A 17,817-nucleotide genomic window follows, 5' to 3' on the forward strand; every position below is an offset into this window, starting at 1 on the left:
AAGGTGGTTGTGGTTGTTGGAGGTCAATCATCTCAGCTCCAGGACATCACTGCAGGAGTTCCTCAGGGTAGTGTCCTAGGCCCAACCATCTTCAGCTGCTTCATCAATGACATTCCTTCAATCATAAGGTCAGAAGTGGGGATGTTCGCTGATGTCTGCACAATGTTTAGCACCATTCGTGACTCCTCAGATACTGAAGCAGTCCGTGTCCAGATGCAGCAAGACCTGGACAATATCCAGGCTTGGGCTGAAAAGTGGCAAGTAACATTCACGCCACACAAGTGCCAGGCAATGACCATCTCCAACAAGAGAGAATCTAACCAACTGCCCTTGACATTCAACAGCATTACCATCGCTGAATCCCCCACTATCAACTTCCTGGGGGCTACCATTGACCAGAAACTGAACTGGAGTAGCCATATAAATACCGTCGCGACAAGAGCAGGTCAGAGGCTAGGAATCCTGAGGCGAGCAACTCACCTCCTGCCTCCCCAAAGCCTGTCCAGCATCTACAAGGCACAAGTCAGGAGTGTGATGGAATACTCTCCACTTGCCTGGATGGGTGCAGCTCCAACAGCACTAAAGAAGCTCGACACCATCTAGGACAAAGCAGCCCGCTTGATTGGCACCCCATCTACAAACATTCACTCCCTCCACCACCGACGCACAGTGGCAGCAGTGTGTACCATCTACAAGATGCACTGCAGCAATGCACTTTAGACAGCAACGTCCAAACCCGCGACCTCTACCAACTGGAAAGACAAGGGCAGCAAATGCATGGGAACACCACTACCTGCATGTTCCCCTCCAAGTCACACACCATCCTGACTTGGAACTATATCGCCGTTCCTTCACTGTCACTGGGTCAAAATCCTGGAACTCCCTTCCTAACAGCACTGTGGGTATACCTACCCCAAATGGACTGCAGCGGTTCAAGAAGGCAGCTCACCACCACCTTCTCAAGGGCAATTACAGATGGGCAATAAATGCTGGCCTGGCCAGCAACGCCCACATCCCATGAATAAATAAAAAAAAGCTCCTTCTTGAAAACATGCAATGTTTTGGCCTCAACTGCTTTCTGTGGTAGCGAATTCCACAGGCTCACCACTCTCTGGGTGAAGAAATTTCTTTTATTGGTTTCTATGAGAGCCCCCACTCACTCTTCTGAACTTCAGCGAATATAATCCTAACTGTCTCAATCTCTCTTCATACGTTAGTCCCGCCATCCCAGGAATCAGTCTGGTAAACCTTCAATGCACTCCCTCTATAGCAAGAACATCCTTCCTCGGATAAGGAGACCAGAGACCAAAACTGTACACAATATTCCAGGTGTGGCCTCACCAAGGCCCTGTATAATTGCAGCAAGACATCCCTGCTCCTGTACTCTAATCCTCTCGCTATGAAGGCCAACATACCATTTGTCTTTTTAACTGCCTGTTCTACCTGCTTGCTTACCTTCAGCACCTACGAACACCCAGGTCTCGCTGCATATTCCCCTCTCTTAGTTTGTAGCCGTTCAGATAATAATCTGCCTTCCTGTTTTTGCTACCAAAGTGGATAACCTCACATTTATCCACATTATACTGCATCTGCCATGCATTAGCCCACTCACTCAACCTGTACAAATTACCCTGAAGCCTCTCTGCATCCTCCTCACAACTCACCCTCCCACTCAGTTTTGTGTCATCTGCAAATTTGGAGATATTACATTTAGTTCCCTCATCTAAATCATTAATATATATTGTGAATAGCTGGGGTCCTAGCACCGATCCCTGCGGTACCCCAATGGTCACTGCCTGCCATTCAGAAAAAGACCCGTTTATCCCTACCTTTTGTTTCCCTTCTGCCAACCAATTTTCTATCCATCGCAACACACTAGCCCCAATCCCATGCTTTAATTTTACATGCTAATCTCTTATGTGGGACTTTGTCGAAAGCCTTCTGAAAGTCCAAATAAACCACATCCACTGGCTCCACCTCATCAACTCTACTAGTTACATCCTCGAAGAATTCTAGTAGATTTGTCAAGCATGATTTCCCTTTCGTAAATTCATGCTGACTCTGCCCAATTCTACCACTGTTCTCTAAGTGCTCTGCTATAAAATCTTTGATAGTGAACTCTAAAATTTTACCCAGTCAGGCTGACTGGTCTATAATTCTCTACTTTCTCTCCACCTCCCTTTTTAAATAGTGGGGTTACATTAGCTACCTTCCAATCTGTAGGAATCCAGAGTCTATAGAATCTTGGAAGATGACCACCAATGCATCCACTATTTCTAGGGCCACTTCCTTAAGTACTCTGGGATGCATACCATCAGGCCCTGGGGATTTATCGGCCTTCAATCCCATCAATTTCCCCAACACCATTTCTCTACTAATACTGATTTCCTTCAGTTCCTCTCTCTCACTAAGCCCTGTGATCCCCAACATTTCTGGTATGATATTTATGTCCTCCTTTGTGAAGACAGAACCAAAATATGCATTTAGTTGATCAGTCATTTCTTTATTCCCCATAATAAATTCCCCTGTTTCTGACTGTAAGGGACCTACATTTGTCTTCACCAATCTTTTTCCCTTCACATACCTATAGAAACTTTTACAGTCAGTTTTTATGTTCCCCGCAAGCTTACTCTTGTACTCTATTTTCCCCTTCTTAATCAATCCCTTGATCCTCCTTGGCAGAATTCTAAACTGCTCCCAATCCTCAGATCTGTTGTTTTTTTCTGGTGAATTTATATGCCTCTTCCTTGGATCTAATGCTATCTCTAATTTCCTTTGTCAGCCGTGGTTTAGCTACCTTCCCCGTTTTACTTTTACGCGAGACAGGAATAAACAATTTTTGCAGTTCATCCATGCATTCTTTAAATGTTTGCCATTGCCTATCCACCGTCATCCCTTTAAGTAACGTTTCCCAACCCGTCATGGCCAACTCGCGCCTCATATCTTCGTAGTATCCCGAGCATTGTATTGGTGAAGAGATGTTGTGACAGAGCTGCAGTCTATAATCTGGAGCCTTTGTTTTTTTGCACATTATGGGGATTGCTCGATTAACACCAAACATAGCAGAGGAGGGTGAGCATGAACAGTAAAGGATGGGTGGTATGCAGATTGAATGGTCAAGTTCCCCCCACTATACAACACTATACTGGGGACATCGTGACAGCCCACAGCTAGGCAGGAGTGACAGAAAAGATGCACTTATAGAGAGTGAGCTTTAGACTATGATCCCTCCACCACTCATTCAGGGAGAACTAAAAATTACACCTTCCATCCATATGGGGCTATCACTGGCCAAACTGACCTTGGGGCTTAATTCCAATGCATTAAATTGCTCTAAAGAAATCCACTGTGAGCATGTGTAGGATCAGCCTGTTAGCTGCCCACATATGTATCATGGAAGTCACAGATACATCATTCAACATTGTTAAGCTTGTTAAGAAGATGGAAGCCCATGGAATTAAGGAAGATGTGGCCATATGGATTTGGAATTGGCTCAATGACCTGAAGCAAATGGTGGTGATGGATGGATGTGTTGTGATTCAGACTGTGAGATGGTTTCCAGTGATCTTCCCCAGGGGTCAGTTTTGGGTCCATTACAACGTTTTCCCCCCAAACATGGTAAATAACTTCATTATTTTCACCACTAATAAGTAGCAGCAGTACAAGAGGCAGTACAGAGCTGTGGCCTTTCCGGAGTCCATGGGATCATCAACTGCACCTACATTGTGTGAACTGTATACAATCTTAGTACTCTCCGCATGCACAGCTGCTAAATAACCATCTGCAGAGAGTCTGGTATTTAAATACAGCATCTACTTCCCCAGAGAATCTCTCCTAAAGCTTTAGCCAAAGCTCAAAACAGCCCTTGTACCAACAATGGACAGAAACCCAAGCTTCAGCCAGAATCATTGGTGAGCATGGGGGATCAGGAAGCAGCAATTTGGATTTCTCGGGAAAGTTGGGGGAGATGCTACAAAGTTTGAAGAATAATTATTGTCCGCTGCATGCTGCCTAACTTGGTCCTTCAAAAAGGCCTCAACATGTAGTTTGATGCCCAATATATCAAAGTGAGTGAAAATGATAACTGCAGAGAAACCGGGTCTGTTTGGCTTCAATTCAAGATACCTTACAATGCATAGCACAGCTCTGAAATCTGCAGGCTTCCTCGGCACCCTAACTATACCCAAACCATCTCCTGCGGCAGTTTATACCCAAACCATCTCCTGCTGCAGTTTATACCCAAACCATCTCCTGCTGCAGTTTATACCCAAACCATCTCCTGCTGCAGTTTATACCCAAACCATCTCCCCTTACAGTTTATACCCAAACCATCTCCTCCGACAGTTTATACCCAAACCATCTCCTGCTGCAATTTATACCCAAACCATCTCCTCCTACCGTTTATACCCAAATCATCTCCTCCTATAGTTTATACCCAAACCATCTCCTCCGATAGTTTATACCCAAACCATCTCCTCCTATAGTTTATACCCAAACCATCTCCCCTTACAGTTTATACCCAAACCATCTCCTCCTATAGTTTATACCCAAACCATCTCCTCCTACCGTTTATACCCAAATCATCTCCTCCTATAGTTTATACCCAAACCATCTCCTCCTATAGTTTATATCCAAACCATCTCCTCCGACAGTTTATACCCAAACCATCTCCTCCTATAGTTTATATCCAAACCATCTCCTCCGACAGTTTATACCCAAACCATCTCCTGCTGCAGTTTATACCCAAATCATCTCCTCCTATAGTTTATACCCAAACCATCTCCTCCTATAGTTTATATCCAAACCATCTCCTCCGACAGTTTATACCCAAACCATCTCCTCCTATAGTTTATACCCAAACCATCTCCTCCTATAGTTTATACCCAAACCATCTCCTCCGACAGTTTATACCCAAACCATCTCCTCCTATAGTTTATACCCAAACCATCTCCTCCGACAGTTTATACCCAAACCATCTCCTCCTATAGTTTATACCCAAACCATCTCCTCCTATAGTTTATACCCAAACCATCTCCTCCTATAGTTTATACCCAAATCATCTCCTCCGACAGTTTATACCCAAACCATCTCCTGCTGCAGTTTATACCCAAATCATCTCCTCCGACAATTTATACCCAAATCATCTCCTCCGACAGTTTATACCCAAACCATCTCCTCCTATAGTTTATACCCAAACCATCTCCTCCTATAGTTTATATCCAAACCATCTCCTCCGACAGTTTATACCCAAACCATCTCCTGCTGCAGTTTATACCCAAACCATCTCCTCCTATAGTTTATACCCAAACCATCTCCTCCTATAGTTTATATCCAAACCATCTCCTCCGACAGTTTATACCCAAATCATCTCCTCCGACAGTTTATACCCAAACCATCTCCTCCTATAGTTTATACCCAAACCATCTCCTCCTATAGTTTATACCCAAACCATCTCCTCCGACAGTTTATACCCAAACCATCTCCTGCTGCAGTTTATACCCAAATCATCTCCTCCGACAGTTTATACCCAAACCATCTCCTCCTATAGTTTATACCCAAACCATCTCCTCCTATAGTTTATACCCAAACCATCTCCTCCTATAGTTTATATCCAAACCATCTCCTCCGACAGTTTATACCCAAACCATCTCCTGCTGCAGTTTATACCCAAATCATCTCCTCCGACAGTTTATACCCAAACCATCTCCTCCTATAGTTTATACCCAAACCATCTCCTCCTATAGTTTATATCCAAACCATCTCCTCCGACAGTTTATACCCAAACCATCTCCTGCTGCAGTTTATACCCAAACCATCTCCTCCTATAGTTTATAACCAAACCATCTCCTCCTATAGTTTATATCCAAACCATCTCCTCCGACAGTTTATACCCAAATCATCTCCTCCGACAGTTTATACCCAAACCATCTCCTCCTATAGTTTATACCCAAACCATCTCCTCCTATAGTTTATACCCAAACCATCTCCTCCGACAGTTTATACCCAAACCATCTCCTGCTGCAGTTTATACCCAAATCATCTCCTCCGACAGTTTATACCCAAACCATCTCCTCCTATAGTTTATATCCAAACCATCTCCTCCGACAGTTTATACCCAAACCATCTCCTCCTACAGTTTATACCCAAACCATCTCCTGCTGCAGTTTATACCCAAACCATCTCCTCCTATAGTTTATACCCAAACCATCTCCTCCTACAGTTTATACCCAAACCATCTCCTCCTACAGTTTATACCCAAACCATCTCCTCCTATAGTTTATACCCAAACCATCTCCTCCGACAGTTTATACCCAAACCATCTCCTCCGACAGTTTATACCCAAACCATCTCCTCCGACAGTTTATACCCAAACCATCTCCTCCTATAGTTTATACCCAAACCATCTCCTCCGACAGTTTATACCCAAACCATCTCCTCCTATAGTTTATACCCAAACCATCTCCTCCGACAGTTTATACCCAAACCATCTGCTCCTATAGTTTATACCCAAACCATCTCCTCCTATAGTTTATACCCAAACCATCTCCTCCGACAGTTTATACCCAAACCATCTCCTCCTATAGTTTATACCCAAACCATCTCCTCCGACAGTTTATACCCAAACCATCTCCTCCTACAGTTTATACCCAAACCATCTCCTGCTGCAGTTTATACCCAAACCATCTCCTGCTGCAGTTTATACCCAAACCATCTCCTCCTATAGTTTATACCCAAACCATCTCCTCCGACAGTTTATACCCAAACCATCTCCTCCGACAGTTTATACCCAAACCATCTCCTCCGACAGTTTATACCCAAACCATCTCCTCCGACAGTTTATACCCAAACCATCTCCTCCTATAGTTTATATCCAAACCATCTCCTGCTGCAGTTTATACCCAAACCATCTCCTGCTATAGTTTATACCCAAACCATCTCCTCCTATAGTTTATATCCAAACGATCTCCTGCTGCAGTTTATACCCAAACCATCTCCTCCTATAGTTTATACCCAAACCATCTCCTCCGACAGTTTATACCCAAACCATCTCCTCCGACAGTTTATACCCAAACCATCTCCTGCTGCAGTTTATACCCAAACCATCTCCTCCTATAGTTTATACCCAAACCATCTCCTCCTATAGTTTATATCCAAACCATCTCCTGCAGCAGTTTATACCCAAACCATCTCCTGCTGCAGTTTATACCCAAACCATCTCCTCCTACAGTTTATACCCAAACCATCTCCTCCGACAGTTTATACCCAAACCATCTCCTGCTGCAGTTTATACCCAAATCATCTCCTCCTATAGTTTATACCCAAACCATCTCCTCCTATAGTTTATACCCAAACCATCTCCTCCGACAGTTTATACCCAAACCATCTCCTCCTATAGTTTATACCCAAACCATCTCCTCCTACAGTTTATACCCAAACCATCTCCTCCTATAGTTTATACCCAAACCATCTCCTCCTATAGTTTATACCCAAACCATCTCCTCCTACAGTTTATACCCAAACCATCTCCTCCGACAGTTTATACCCAAACCATCTCCTCCGACAGTTTATACCCAAACCATCTCCTCCGAAAGTTTATACCCAAACCATCTCCTCCGACAGTTTATACCCAAACCATCTCCTCCGACAGTTTATACCCAAACCATCTCCTCCGACAGTTTATACCCAAACCATCTCCTGCTGCAGTTTATACCCAAACCATCTCCTCCTATAGTTTATACCCAAACCATCTCCTCCTATAGTTTATATCCAAACCATCTCCTGCTGCAGTTTATACCCAAACCATCTCCTCCTATAGTTTATATCCAAACCATCTCCTGCAGCAGTTTATACCCAAACCATCTCCTCCTATAGTTTATATCCAAACCATCTCCTGCTGCAGTTTATACCCAAACCATCTCCTCCTATAGTTTATACCCAAACCATCTCCTCCTATAGTTTATATCCAAACCATCTCCTGCTGCAGTTTATACCCAAATCATCTCCTCCTATAGTTTATACCCAAACCATCTCCTCCTATAGTTTATACCCAAACCATCTCCTCCTATAGTTTATACCCAAACCATCTCCTCCTATAGTTTATACCCAAACCATCTCCTCCTATAGTTTATATCCAAACCATCTCCTGCAGCAGTTTATACCCAAACCATCTCCTGCTGCAGTTTATACCCAAACCATCTCCTCCTATAGTTTATACCCAAACCATCTCCTCCTACAGTTTATACCCAAACCATCTCCTCCGACAGTTTATACCCAAACCATCTCCTGCTGCAGTTTATACCCAAATCATCTCCTCCTATAGTTTATACCCAAACCATCTCCTCCTATAGTTTATACCCAAACCATCTCCTCCTATAGTTTATACCCAAACCATCTCCTCCTATAGTTTATACCCAAACCATCTCCTCCGACAGTTTATACCCAAACCATCTCCTCCGACAGTTTATACCCAAACCATCTCCTCCGACAGTTTATACCCAAACCATCTCCTCCGACAGTTTATACCCAAACCATCTCCTCCGACAGTTTATACCCAAACCATCTCCTCCTACAGTTTATACCCAAACCATCTCCTCCTACAGTTTATACCCAAACCAATTCCTCCTACAGTTTATACCCAAACCAATTCCTCCTACAGTTTATACCCAAACCATCTCCTCCGACAGTTTATACCCAAACCATCTCCTCCGACAGTTTATACCCAAACCATCTCCTCCGACAGTTTATACCCAAACCATCTCCTCCGAAAGTTTATACCCAAACCATCTCCTCCGACAGTTTATACCCAAACCATCTCCTCCTGCAGTTTATACCCAAACCATCTCCTCCTGCAGTTTATACCCAAACCATCTCCCCTTACAGTTTATACCCAAACCATCTCCCCTTACAGTTTATACCCAAACCAATTCCTCCTACAGTTTATACCCAAACCATCTCCTCCGACTGTTTATACCCAAACCATCTCCTCCGACAGTTTATACCCAAACCATCTCCTCCGACAGTTTATACCCAAACCATCTCCTCCGACAGTTTATACCCAAACCATCTCCTCCGACAGTTTCTACCCAAACCATCTCCTCCTGCAGTTTGTACCCAAACCATCTCCTCCTGCAGTTTGTACCCAAACCATCTCCTCCTGCAGTTTGTACCCAAACCATCTCCTCCTGCAGTTTATACCCAAACCATCTCCTCCTGCAGTTTATACCCAACCCATCTCCTCCTGCAGTTTATACCCAAACCATCTCCCCTTACAGTTTATACCCAAACCATCTCCTCCTACCGTTTATACCCAAACCATCTCCTCCTACAGTTTATACCCAAACCATCTCCTCCTACAGTTTATACCCAAACCATCTCCTCCTACAGTTTATACCCAAACCATCTCCCCTTACAGTTTATACCCAAACCATCTCCTCCTACAGTTTATACCCAAACCATCTCCTCCTACCGTTTATACCTAGCTCCTTCAAACGTTAGCCTCAGCAACGAGACAGCACAATGTACAAATACAATGCAGTCTATTATTTGCATCCACTGTGAGGTGTGTGAATGTTGACAGCTTGATTTGTCAGGGTTCTGCCTCTTCGTGCCTGTGCCTCATTTCAGATAAGCAGGTGCTTCTGATAATGTCACAATCAGTCCCTCTTGCGATACAGTTTCAAGTGCTTCGAGTGTGAAACTGCCTTCCCACTCTAATGACCTTGTCTTCAGCAACTTTCTTCAGTTACGAGCTGTCCAGTACCCTCCCTTCCTTGTGCCATTTCAACTGCTTAAATGTCTCCTCGTTGGAGTTCAAAGCTGATTGAGGATTATTACTGCTTCCATTTCACTACCTGGACTTCTTCCTGTATCTTACTTTTTAGCCCTCTTACTGAGCACAACAAAATGTGTTAAATTGCATTTCTTTTATAACATAACCCTCAAAAGCCAATGGTAACATTTAATTAATGTTTCAAGAGGGCAACAGTAACACTTTGCAGGTTTTTGTCCCAATAGAAACACGATTCCAGGTAGTTTGGTGATGTTAATCCTCTTAGGTGGATGTAAAAGATCCCATGCTGCCATTGTGACGAAGAGTAGGGGAGTTCCCCCCGGTGTCACTGTGATGGAGAGTAGGGGAGTTCTCCCCGGTGTCACTGTGACGGAGAGTAGGGGAGTTCCCCCCGGTGTCATTGTGATGAAGAGTAGGGGAGTTCTCCCCGGTGTCACTGTGATGAAGAGTAGGGGAGTTCTCCCCGGTGTCACTGTGACGGAGAGTAGGGGAGTTCTCCCCGGTGTCACTGTGACGGAGAGTAGGGGAGTTCTCCCCGGTGTCACTGTGACGGAGAGTAGGGGAGTTCTCCCCGGTGTCACTGTGACGGAGAGTAGGGGAGTTCTCCCCGGTGTCACTGTGACGGAGAGTAGGGGAGTTCTCCCCGGTGTCACTGTGACGGAGAGTAGGGGAGTTCTCCCCGGTGTCACTGTGACGGAGAGTAGGAGAGTTCCCCCCGGTGTCATTGTGATGAAGAGTAGGGGAGTTCTCCCCGGTGTCACTGTGATGAAGAGTAGGGGAGTTCTCCCCGGTGTCACTGTGATGAAGAGTAGGGGAGTTCTCCCCGGTGTCACTGTGATGAAGAGTAGGGGAGTTCTCCCCGATGTCACTGTGATGAAGGGTAGGGGAGTTCTCCCCGGTGTCACTGTGATGGAGAATAGGGGAGTTCTCCCCGGTGTCACTGTGATGAAGGGTAGGGGAGTTCTCCCCGGTGTCACTGTGACGGAGAGTAGGGGAGTTCTCCCCGGTGTCACTGTGACGGAGAGTAGGGGAGTTCTCCCCGGTGTCACTGTGACGGAGAGTAGGGGAGTTCTCCCCGGTGTCACTGTGACGGAGAGTAGGGGAGTTCCCCCCGGTGTCACTGTGATGAAGAGTAGGGGAGTTCTCCCCGGTGTCACTGTGATGAAGAGTAGGGGAGTTCTCCCCGATGTCACTGTGATGGAGAGTAGGGGAGTTCTCCCCGGTGTCACTGTGACGGAGAGTAGGGGAGTTCCCCCCGGTGTCACTGTGATGGAGAGTAGGGGAGTTCCCCCCGGTGTCCTGACCAATCTTTATCCCTCAAATCAACATCACAAAAGCAGATTCTCTCGACATTACCACTCTGCTGTTGGTGGGTGTTAATTGTCTGCTGCGTTTCCTACATTATATATTAACCACACGTCAATGATACTTCATTGGCTGTGAAACGCTTTGTGATATCCTGAGGTCGTGAAAGGTGCTACAGAAATGCAAGTTCTTTCTTTCTATTGACTATGATTGAACTCGACCCGACAGATTGTAACATGATGAACACTATGTTTAATTACTGCTGAAGGATATGTAACCAGGAAAATGTCTTGGAGCTCCAGAGTGGATCTCAGGAACCAAGTATTCCATCGGTTGCATCCACATTAACAAAAGCTGATTCATGCATACAAATTTCATACCGCGAAACACTTTAGTAGCAGGGACCAGAGCAATTGATGAAATGAGTTATAGACATTACAATACAAGAAAAACCTTTTCTAAACAGGATTTTTCTCACCTGAGGCTGTCATTTGGGCCAAAAATAACAGATATAGAGAAGTAGCATCCACCTGAAGATGGCCCCATTCATCGTCACCAACCACTGTCCCACATGTGGAAGTGTTGTATTTGGCATGGAGAGAGTCCTTGGTGCTCTGGGTTCGTTTAAACTTTTCAACTTTTTCCATCTACACAGAAACAAATTACACCTGTGATTGTCCTGGTAACACATTTACTGATGGAGTTAATGTACAATTTATTTAGTGCAGACAACTGCTATCTTACATTACATGCCGTTTCTGAATTCCTCTTCATTACTAATATTGGTGATACAAAAACAAGTTGCATTTATATTCCATCTTTAATGTGGTAAAACATCCCAAGGTGCTTCACAGAGCATACTTATATACTGAAAGGCTCCTCCCATTAGCTTATTTAAGCATCAACTAGACAATTTACACTAGTTTTTTTCCAATGGGATCATGCTGTGCCTTAGTGTCAAATGCATCAAAAGTCCGTGTACAAATAAAGAAATTTGTCACATTACAGTTAAAATATTTACCAACAGGCTGAATAATTCAAGCAAGGAAAGTTAGCAACTGTTAACAGGGAAGAGTTTTATTTGCTTGTCTCTCTAGATGTGTGCAGGTCCTACGCCATCCTTCCACTAAGCAGGGGACCGGACCCCAGGCTCCACCAATGTTGCTCTTGTGTTTGCATTAGGAGATATGAGAGGCTAGGTCAAGGCAGTTCCCTCTGAAATTTCCTGCGAGAAGGCACCAAGCACCTGCTTTCACCGAGTGCATCGTCGAGATTAGGAATATCCTGGATTACTTTCTGCCAACTCACAATATCTTATGGCAGTTATCATTCCGTTATGCTGTTCCTCAATAGAAGTTTGTAGCAGTGGATAATTGAAATGTGTTTCAGGAGAAGTTAGGCTTCCTGCTTCATATTCCCCTCCCTGCCACCAACACTAAGAAAATCCAACAGTCTCCCGCCAGAGTCCCAAAGTGAAAAAAGTTCGAAGTTCTATTGGTTTGAATGCCTTTAGTACACCCAGAATCATAGCATAGAAAGAGGTCGTTCAGCCCATCATGTCTGTTCTGGCTCTCTGCAAGAGCAACTTAACTAGTCCCACTCCCCCTGCACATTTTTTCTCTTCAGTTATCCAATTCCCTCTTGAAAACCATAGTTGAATCTGCCTCCACCACACTCTCAAGCAATTCATTCCAGATTCTAACCACTCGCTGTGTAAAAAAATGTTTCCTAACGTCAATCACCTTAAATCTGTGCCCTCTTGTTTTCAATCTTTCCACCAATGGGAACAGTTTCTCCCTATCCACTCTGTCCAGACCCCTCATGATTTTGAACACCTCTATCTAATCTCCTCTCAACCTTCTCTTCTCCAAGGAAAACAGTCCTAACATCTCCAATCTATCCATATAATTGAAGTTCCTCAACTCTGGAACCATTCTCATAACTTTTTTCTGTACCCTCGCTAAAGCATTAACAATCTTCCTAACGTGTGGTGACCGTAAATGGACAATACTCCCATTGAGACCGAACCAGTGAACACTTCTCGTTTCTAAGAATAACTTCCCAGCTTCTCCAATCTGTTCTCGTAACTGACGTCCCTCATTCCTGGAACCATTCTCATCAATCTTTTCTGCACCCTCGCTAAAGCCTTCACACCCTTCCTGAAGTGTGGTGTTTACATTTGCACACAATAGTCCAGTTGAGGTCAAACCAGTGTTTTATAAAGGTTCGTTTTAACTTCCTTGTTCTTGTTCTAGAAAGCCCAGAATTCTGTATGCTTTTTTTAAAAAACACTTTCTGAATGTGCCCTACCACCTTCATTTATTTGTGCACATATACCCCCCCAGGTCTCTCTGTTCCTGCATCCCCCCCCCACCCCTCCCATGGCCATTTAGAATTGTAACCTTTATTTTATACTGCCTCTCCTCATTCTTCCGACCAAAATGTATCACTTCATACTTCTCTGCATTAAATGTTATCTACCACTCGTCTGCCCATTCCACCAGCCTGTCTGTGTTCTTTTGAAGTTCTATCACTATCCCCCTCACAGTTCATAATACTTCCACATTTTGTGCCATCTGCAAATTTTGAAATTGTGCCCTGCACACTCAGGTCTGGAGACCGAGTAGCTCAGTTGGCTAGTTGACTAGCATGTGATTCAGAACAACATAAGCAGTGTATCTCCAACTCCCGTTTCAGTCTGAGGAAGGCAATGGGAAACCACGTCATATACCCTTTTCCCTATTCATGCTCATCTCTCCTGAGTGGAGAAACAGAGCAGAGGACCTGCCCTTGGGCAGAATACCACCACTACGGCACGGCATGTCACGGCACACCCAAGTCCAGGTCATTAACACAGATCAAGAAAAGCAGGGGTCCCAACCCCTGGGGAGCCCCACAGTATACTTTCCTCCAATCTGAAAAACAACCATTTACTTTCTGTTTCCTGTCACTTAGCCAACTTGGTATCCATGCTGTCACTTTATTCCATGGGCTTCAACTTTGCTGACAATACTGTCATATGGCACTTTATCAAACGCCTTTTGAAAGTCCATGTACATCACATCAACCGCATTACCCTCATCAACCCTCACTCATCGAAAATCTCAAAAATGTGAGTTCAACATAACTTGAATGAGAACAATATTTAGGGTTGAGTTATAAGAGGGTTCATGAATAAATACTGTGACAGTAAAACATGAGGACAAACTGTAAACTCCACAGCAATGTGGGTCAATAATAGATGCTTGTTTTACATCTTACTAATTAAATCAAATAATTTGTTTGACACCAACTAGAATCAGCCAAGCTTCTCAGGCAAGTTGAAATTATCACTATAATGCTGCTTTTTTCTGAATTTCCAAAGTATGTGTAGGAATGAAGGTAACGTACCTGCCTTATCATGCAATGGAGGAGCCCCCTCATCAACTTCACAACACTCTGTGGAAAGAAATAATCAGTGCAGAACTTCACAAATCTTGATCATGCAGAATAGATGGACTGTCAGGCAAGCCCCTCCTACCTGCCAAGACTGAGGCACACATTATTTCGCCACATGAACATTAAAATTAAAATTGCAAGCCTCTGACTGGAAAGACATTTGCATAGTAACAAACAGCGTTGGAACAAGGGGACCCAGTCGTTGCTTCCCCAATACACAGAAGAAGTGGTCAGACTAGTTTTAGTCACATGTCTAACTGACTGTTACAGTTTTTTGAATTTGAACTTCCAACAGGAAAAAGACTCAGAAAGCACTATTCTCCTGGACTAAGCTCCTGTCTGCACTCATCTCGCTCTCACCAGCTTTGGAAACCATTGAAGACACGTGAACCTCAAAAGAAAGAAAAGTCCTATGTTGAACAAGGTTTAAGAAGAATACTGGGCCCCAACGAAAAGTAAGTGCTGCCTACAATCAAAGACTCAACAGCGAGTTGGAACCATAGGAACAGCAACCAGAAACCCCCTTCAGCGACTGCCTCAAACCTTTCACCTTATATTTTTCTCTCCTCTTTGCTGTCCCTATCTACCTGCGTGTATCGGCTGTGCATGCTAGCGTGGGCTGTCATATATCCGTAGGCGTTAACCATATTAGAGTTTAAGTTTAAGGTTTAATAAATTTCACTTTTTCTCTTTAAACCTAGGAAAAACTTGGTGTGCTCATTTCTTTGCCTTATAATCAGAAAGCTGTGAACTAGGATTCACAAAGGGAGAGCTCAAAACACAGTGTGTTTAAAAAATTAAACCCTGTTACAACAGGACCAGGTGAAGACAGTAAAAGACCCCAAGACATCTTTCTCACCTGGTCGTAACAGGACATATTCCAATAAACAATCAAGGGAAAATTATCTGCTGTCAGTGATGGAGCCAGGGGTAATGGGTGATACAGCGCAGATTCACCAGAATGACACCAGGGCTTAAAGGGTTAAATTATAAGGACATTTAGAACATGAGGGCCCAAGCTGAAAATTAGAACTTGACCATTTAGGAGCGAAATCAGGAAGCACTTTTACACACAAGAGGCAATGGAAATCTGGAACTCACTGCCACAATTATGGAGTAAATAGAGTTGAAGCACAGATCAGCCCCGGCCGAACTGAATGACAGCATAGGCTCAAGGGGCTGAATGGCCTATTCCGGATCCTATAGTCATTGTCTTAGCATTTTGCTATCATTATCATTTGTTGCAAATATAATTACTGATAAAAAGTATTCATGTCTAAATTACTGTTGTAAATGCTACATAAGATACTGTTGTAAAAATGTGACTTTTGCCATCTTCACTATAGTAACTTACTGGCTAAATAACTTAAATATCCTAAACTTTAACAGAGAGACAAGCTTCAGTTCTGTAAAACAGTTCATCATTTCCTTCCCAGTCTTGTTCTTGTCAGCTGGGTCAAATGATTAATCCCAGCTCAGTATCACAGAAATGCTGTCAATGACTGCCTCCTGTCGCATGACAGGAATCAAAAGCTGATTGTAAAATCCAAGCATAAAATGTTCATTGCATTAACCTTGTCCATTACTGCCAAGCCATTCCAGAAAAGGTACTTTTACATTTATAAGATGGGACTTCTCAAACTGTAAAGCACGTTTATCAATTTTAATTTATTTAAACATTGCAGTAAAGCATTATTTAAAAATAGTCTGAGTTATTTTCTGCAGCTGGTTAAATCTATGGAATTGTTACAGCACAGAACGAGGCCATTCGGCCCATCGTGTCTGTGCTGGTTGTCCGAATGAGCAATTCACCTCATGCCATTTCCCCCGCTTTCTCTCCGTAAGTCTGTACACTCTTCATTTTCAGATAACACTTTTATTCCCTTTTGAATACTTTAATTGAACCTGCCTCCACCACGTTCTCAGACAGTGCATTCCAGACCTTAACCACTCTCTGCATGAAAAAGTTTTTCCTCATGTCACCATTGCTTCTTTTGCCAAATACTTTAAATGTGTGCCCTCTCATTCTTGATCCTTTCAGGAGTGGGAACAGTTTCTCCCTATCTACTCTGTCAGACCGTTAAGATTTTGAATACCTCTATGAAATCTCCTCTCAGCCTTCTCCTCTCCAAGGAAAACGGTTCCAATTTCTCCAATCTATATTAGTAAATAAAGTTCCTCATAGAATCAGAGATCAGAGGCTAGGAATCCTGAGGCGAGTAACTCACCTCCTGACTCCCCAAAGCCTGTCCACCATCTACAAGGCACAAGTCAGGAGTGTGATAGAATACTCTCCACTTGTCTGGATGGGTGCAGCTCCAACAACACTCAAGAAGCTCGACACCATCCAGGACAAAGTAGCCCACTTCATTGGCACCCCATTCACAAACATTCACTCCCTCCACCACCGGCAGCAGTGTGTACCATCTACAAGGTGCACTGCAGCAATGCACCAAGGCTCCTTAGACAGCACCTTCCAAACCTGCGAACTCTACCAACTAGAAGGACAAGGGCAGCAAATGCATGGGAACACCAACACCTGCAAGTTCCCCTCCAAGTCACACACCATCCTGACTTGGAACTATATCGCCGTTCCTTCACTGTCGCTGGGTCAAAATCCTGGATCTCCTTTCCTAACAGCACTGTGGGTATACCTACCTCACATGTACTGCAATGGTTCAAGAAGGCAGTTCACCACCACCTTCTCAAGGGCAATTACGGATGGGCAATAAATGCTGGCCGAGCCAGTGACACTCACATCCCATGAATTTAAAAAAATCATAGTTATAGAAAGTCTAAGGCACAGAAAGAGGCCACTTGGCCCATCGTGTCTGTGCCGGCTGAAAAACGATCCACCTACTCTAATCCCATCTTCCAGCATTTGGTCCGTAGCCCACTCTATCCAAGCCCCTGAAAATTTTGTACATCTCAATCAGATCTCCCCTCAGCCTTCTTTGTTCCAAGGAAAACAACCCCAGCCTATCTAATCTTTCCTCATAGCTGCATTTTTCCAGTCCTGGCAACATCTTCGTAAATCTCCTCTGTACCCTCTCTAGTGCAACTACATCCTTTCTGTAATGAGGTGACCAGAACTGCACACAGTTCTCAAGTTGTGGTCTAACCAATGAGTTATACAGTTCCAGCATAATTTCCCTGCTCTTGTATGCCAAACCTCGGTTAATAAAGGAAAGGATTCCCTTTGCCTTCTTAACCACCTTATCGGCCTCTCCTGCTACCTTCAGGGATCTGTGGACATTCACTCCAAGGTCCCTCACTTCCTCTAC

General features: G+C 44.0%; 1 protein-coding gene across 3 annotated transcripts in view; it reads right to left on the minus strand.

Moving 5' to 3' along the window:
• The window catches only part of LOC137374285 (phosphorylase b kinase regulatory subunit alpha, liver isoform-like), a 285,712-nt gene that overhangs the window by 251,807 nt on the left and 16,088 nt on the right, over window positions 1-17,817 (minus strand). For all 3 annotated transcript variants that reach the window (XM_068040091.1, XM_068040092.1, XM_068040090.1), the window contains exons 4-5: window positions 14,486-14,533; window positions 11,574-11,742 (exon numbers count right to left, since the gene is read on the minus strand). In XM_068040091.1, coding sequence (XP_067896192.1) covers window positions 11,574-11,742; window positions 14,486-14,533 — 217 coding nt within the window. The remainder of the gene's footprint in view (window positions 1-11,573; window positions 11,743-14,485; window positions 14,534-17,817) is intronic.

This window comes from Heterodontus francisci, chromosome 10, assembly GCF_036365525.1.
Source record: "Heterodontus francisci isolate sHetFra1 chromosome 10, sHetFra1.hap1, whole genome shotgun sequence".
Taxonomy (NCBI): Eukaryota; Metazoa; Chordata; class Chondrichthyes; order Heterodontiformes; family Heterodontidae; genus Heterodontus; species Heterodontus francisci.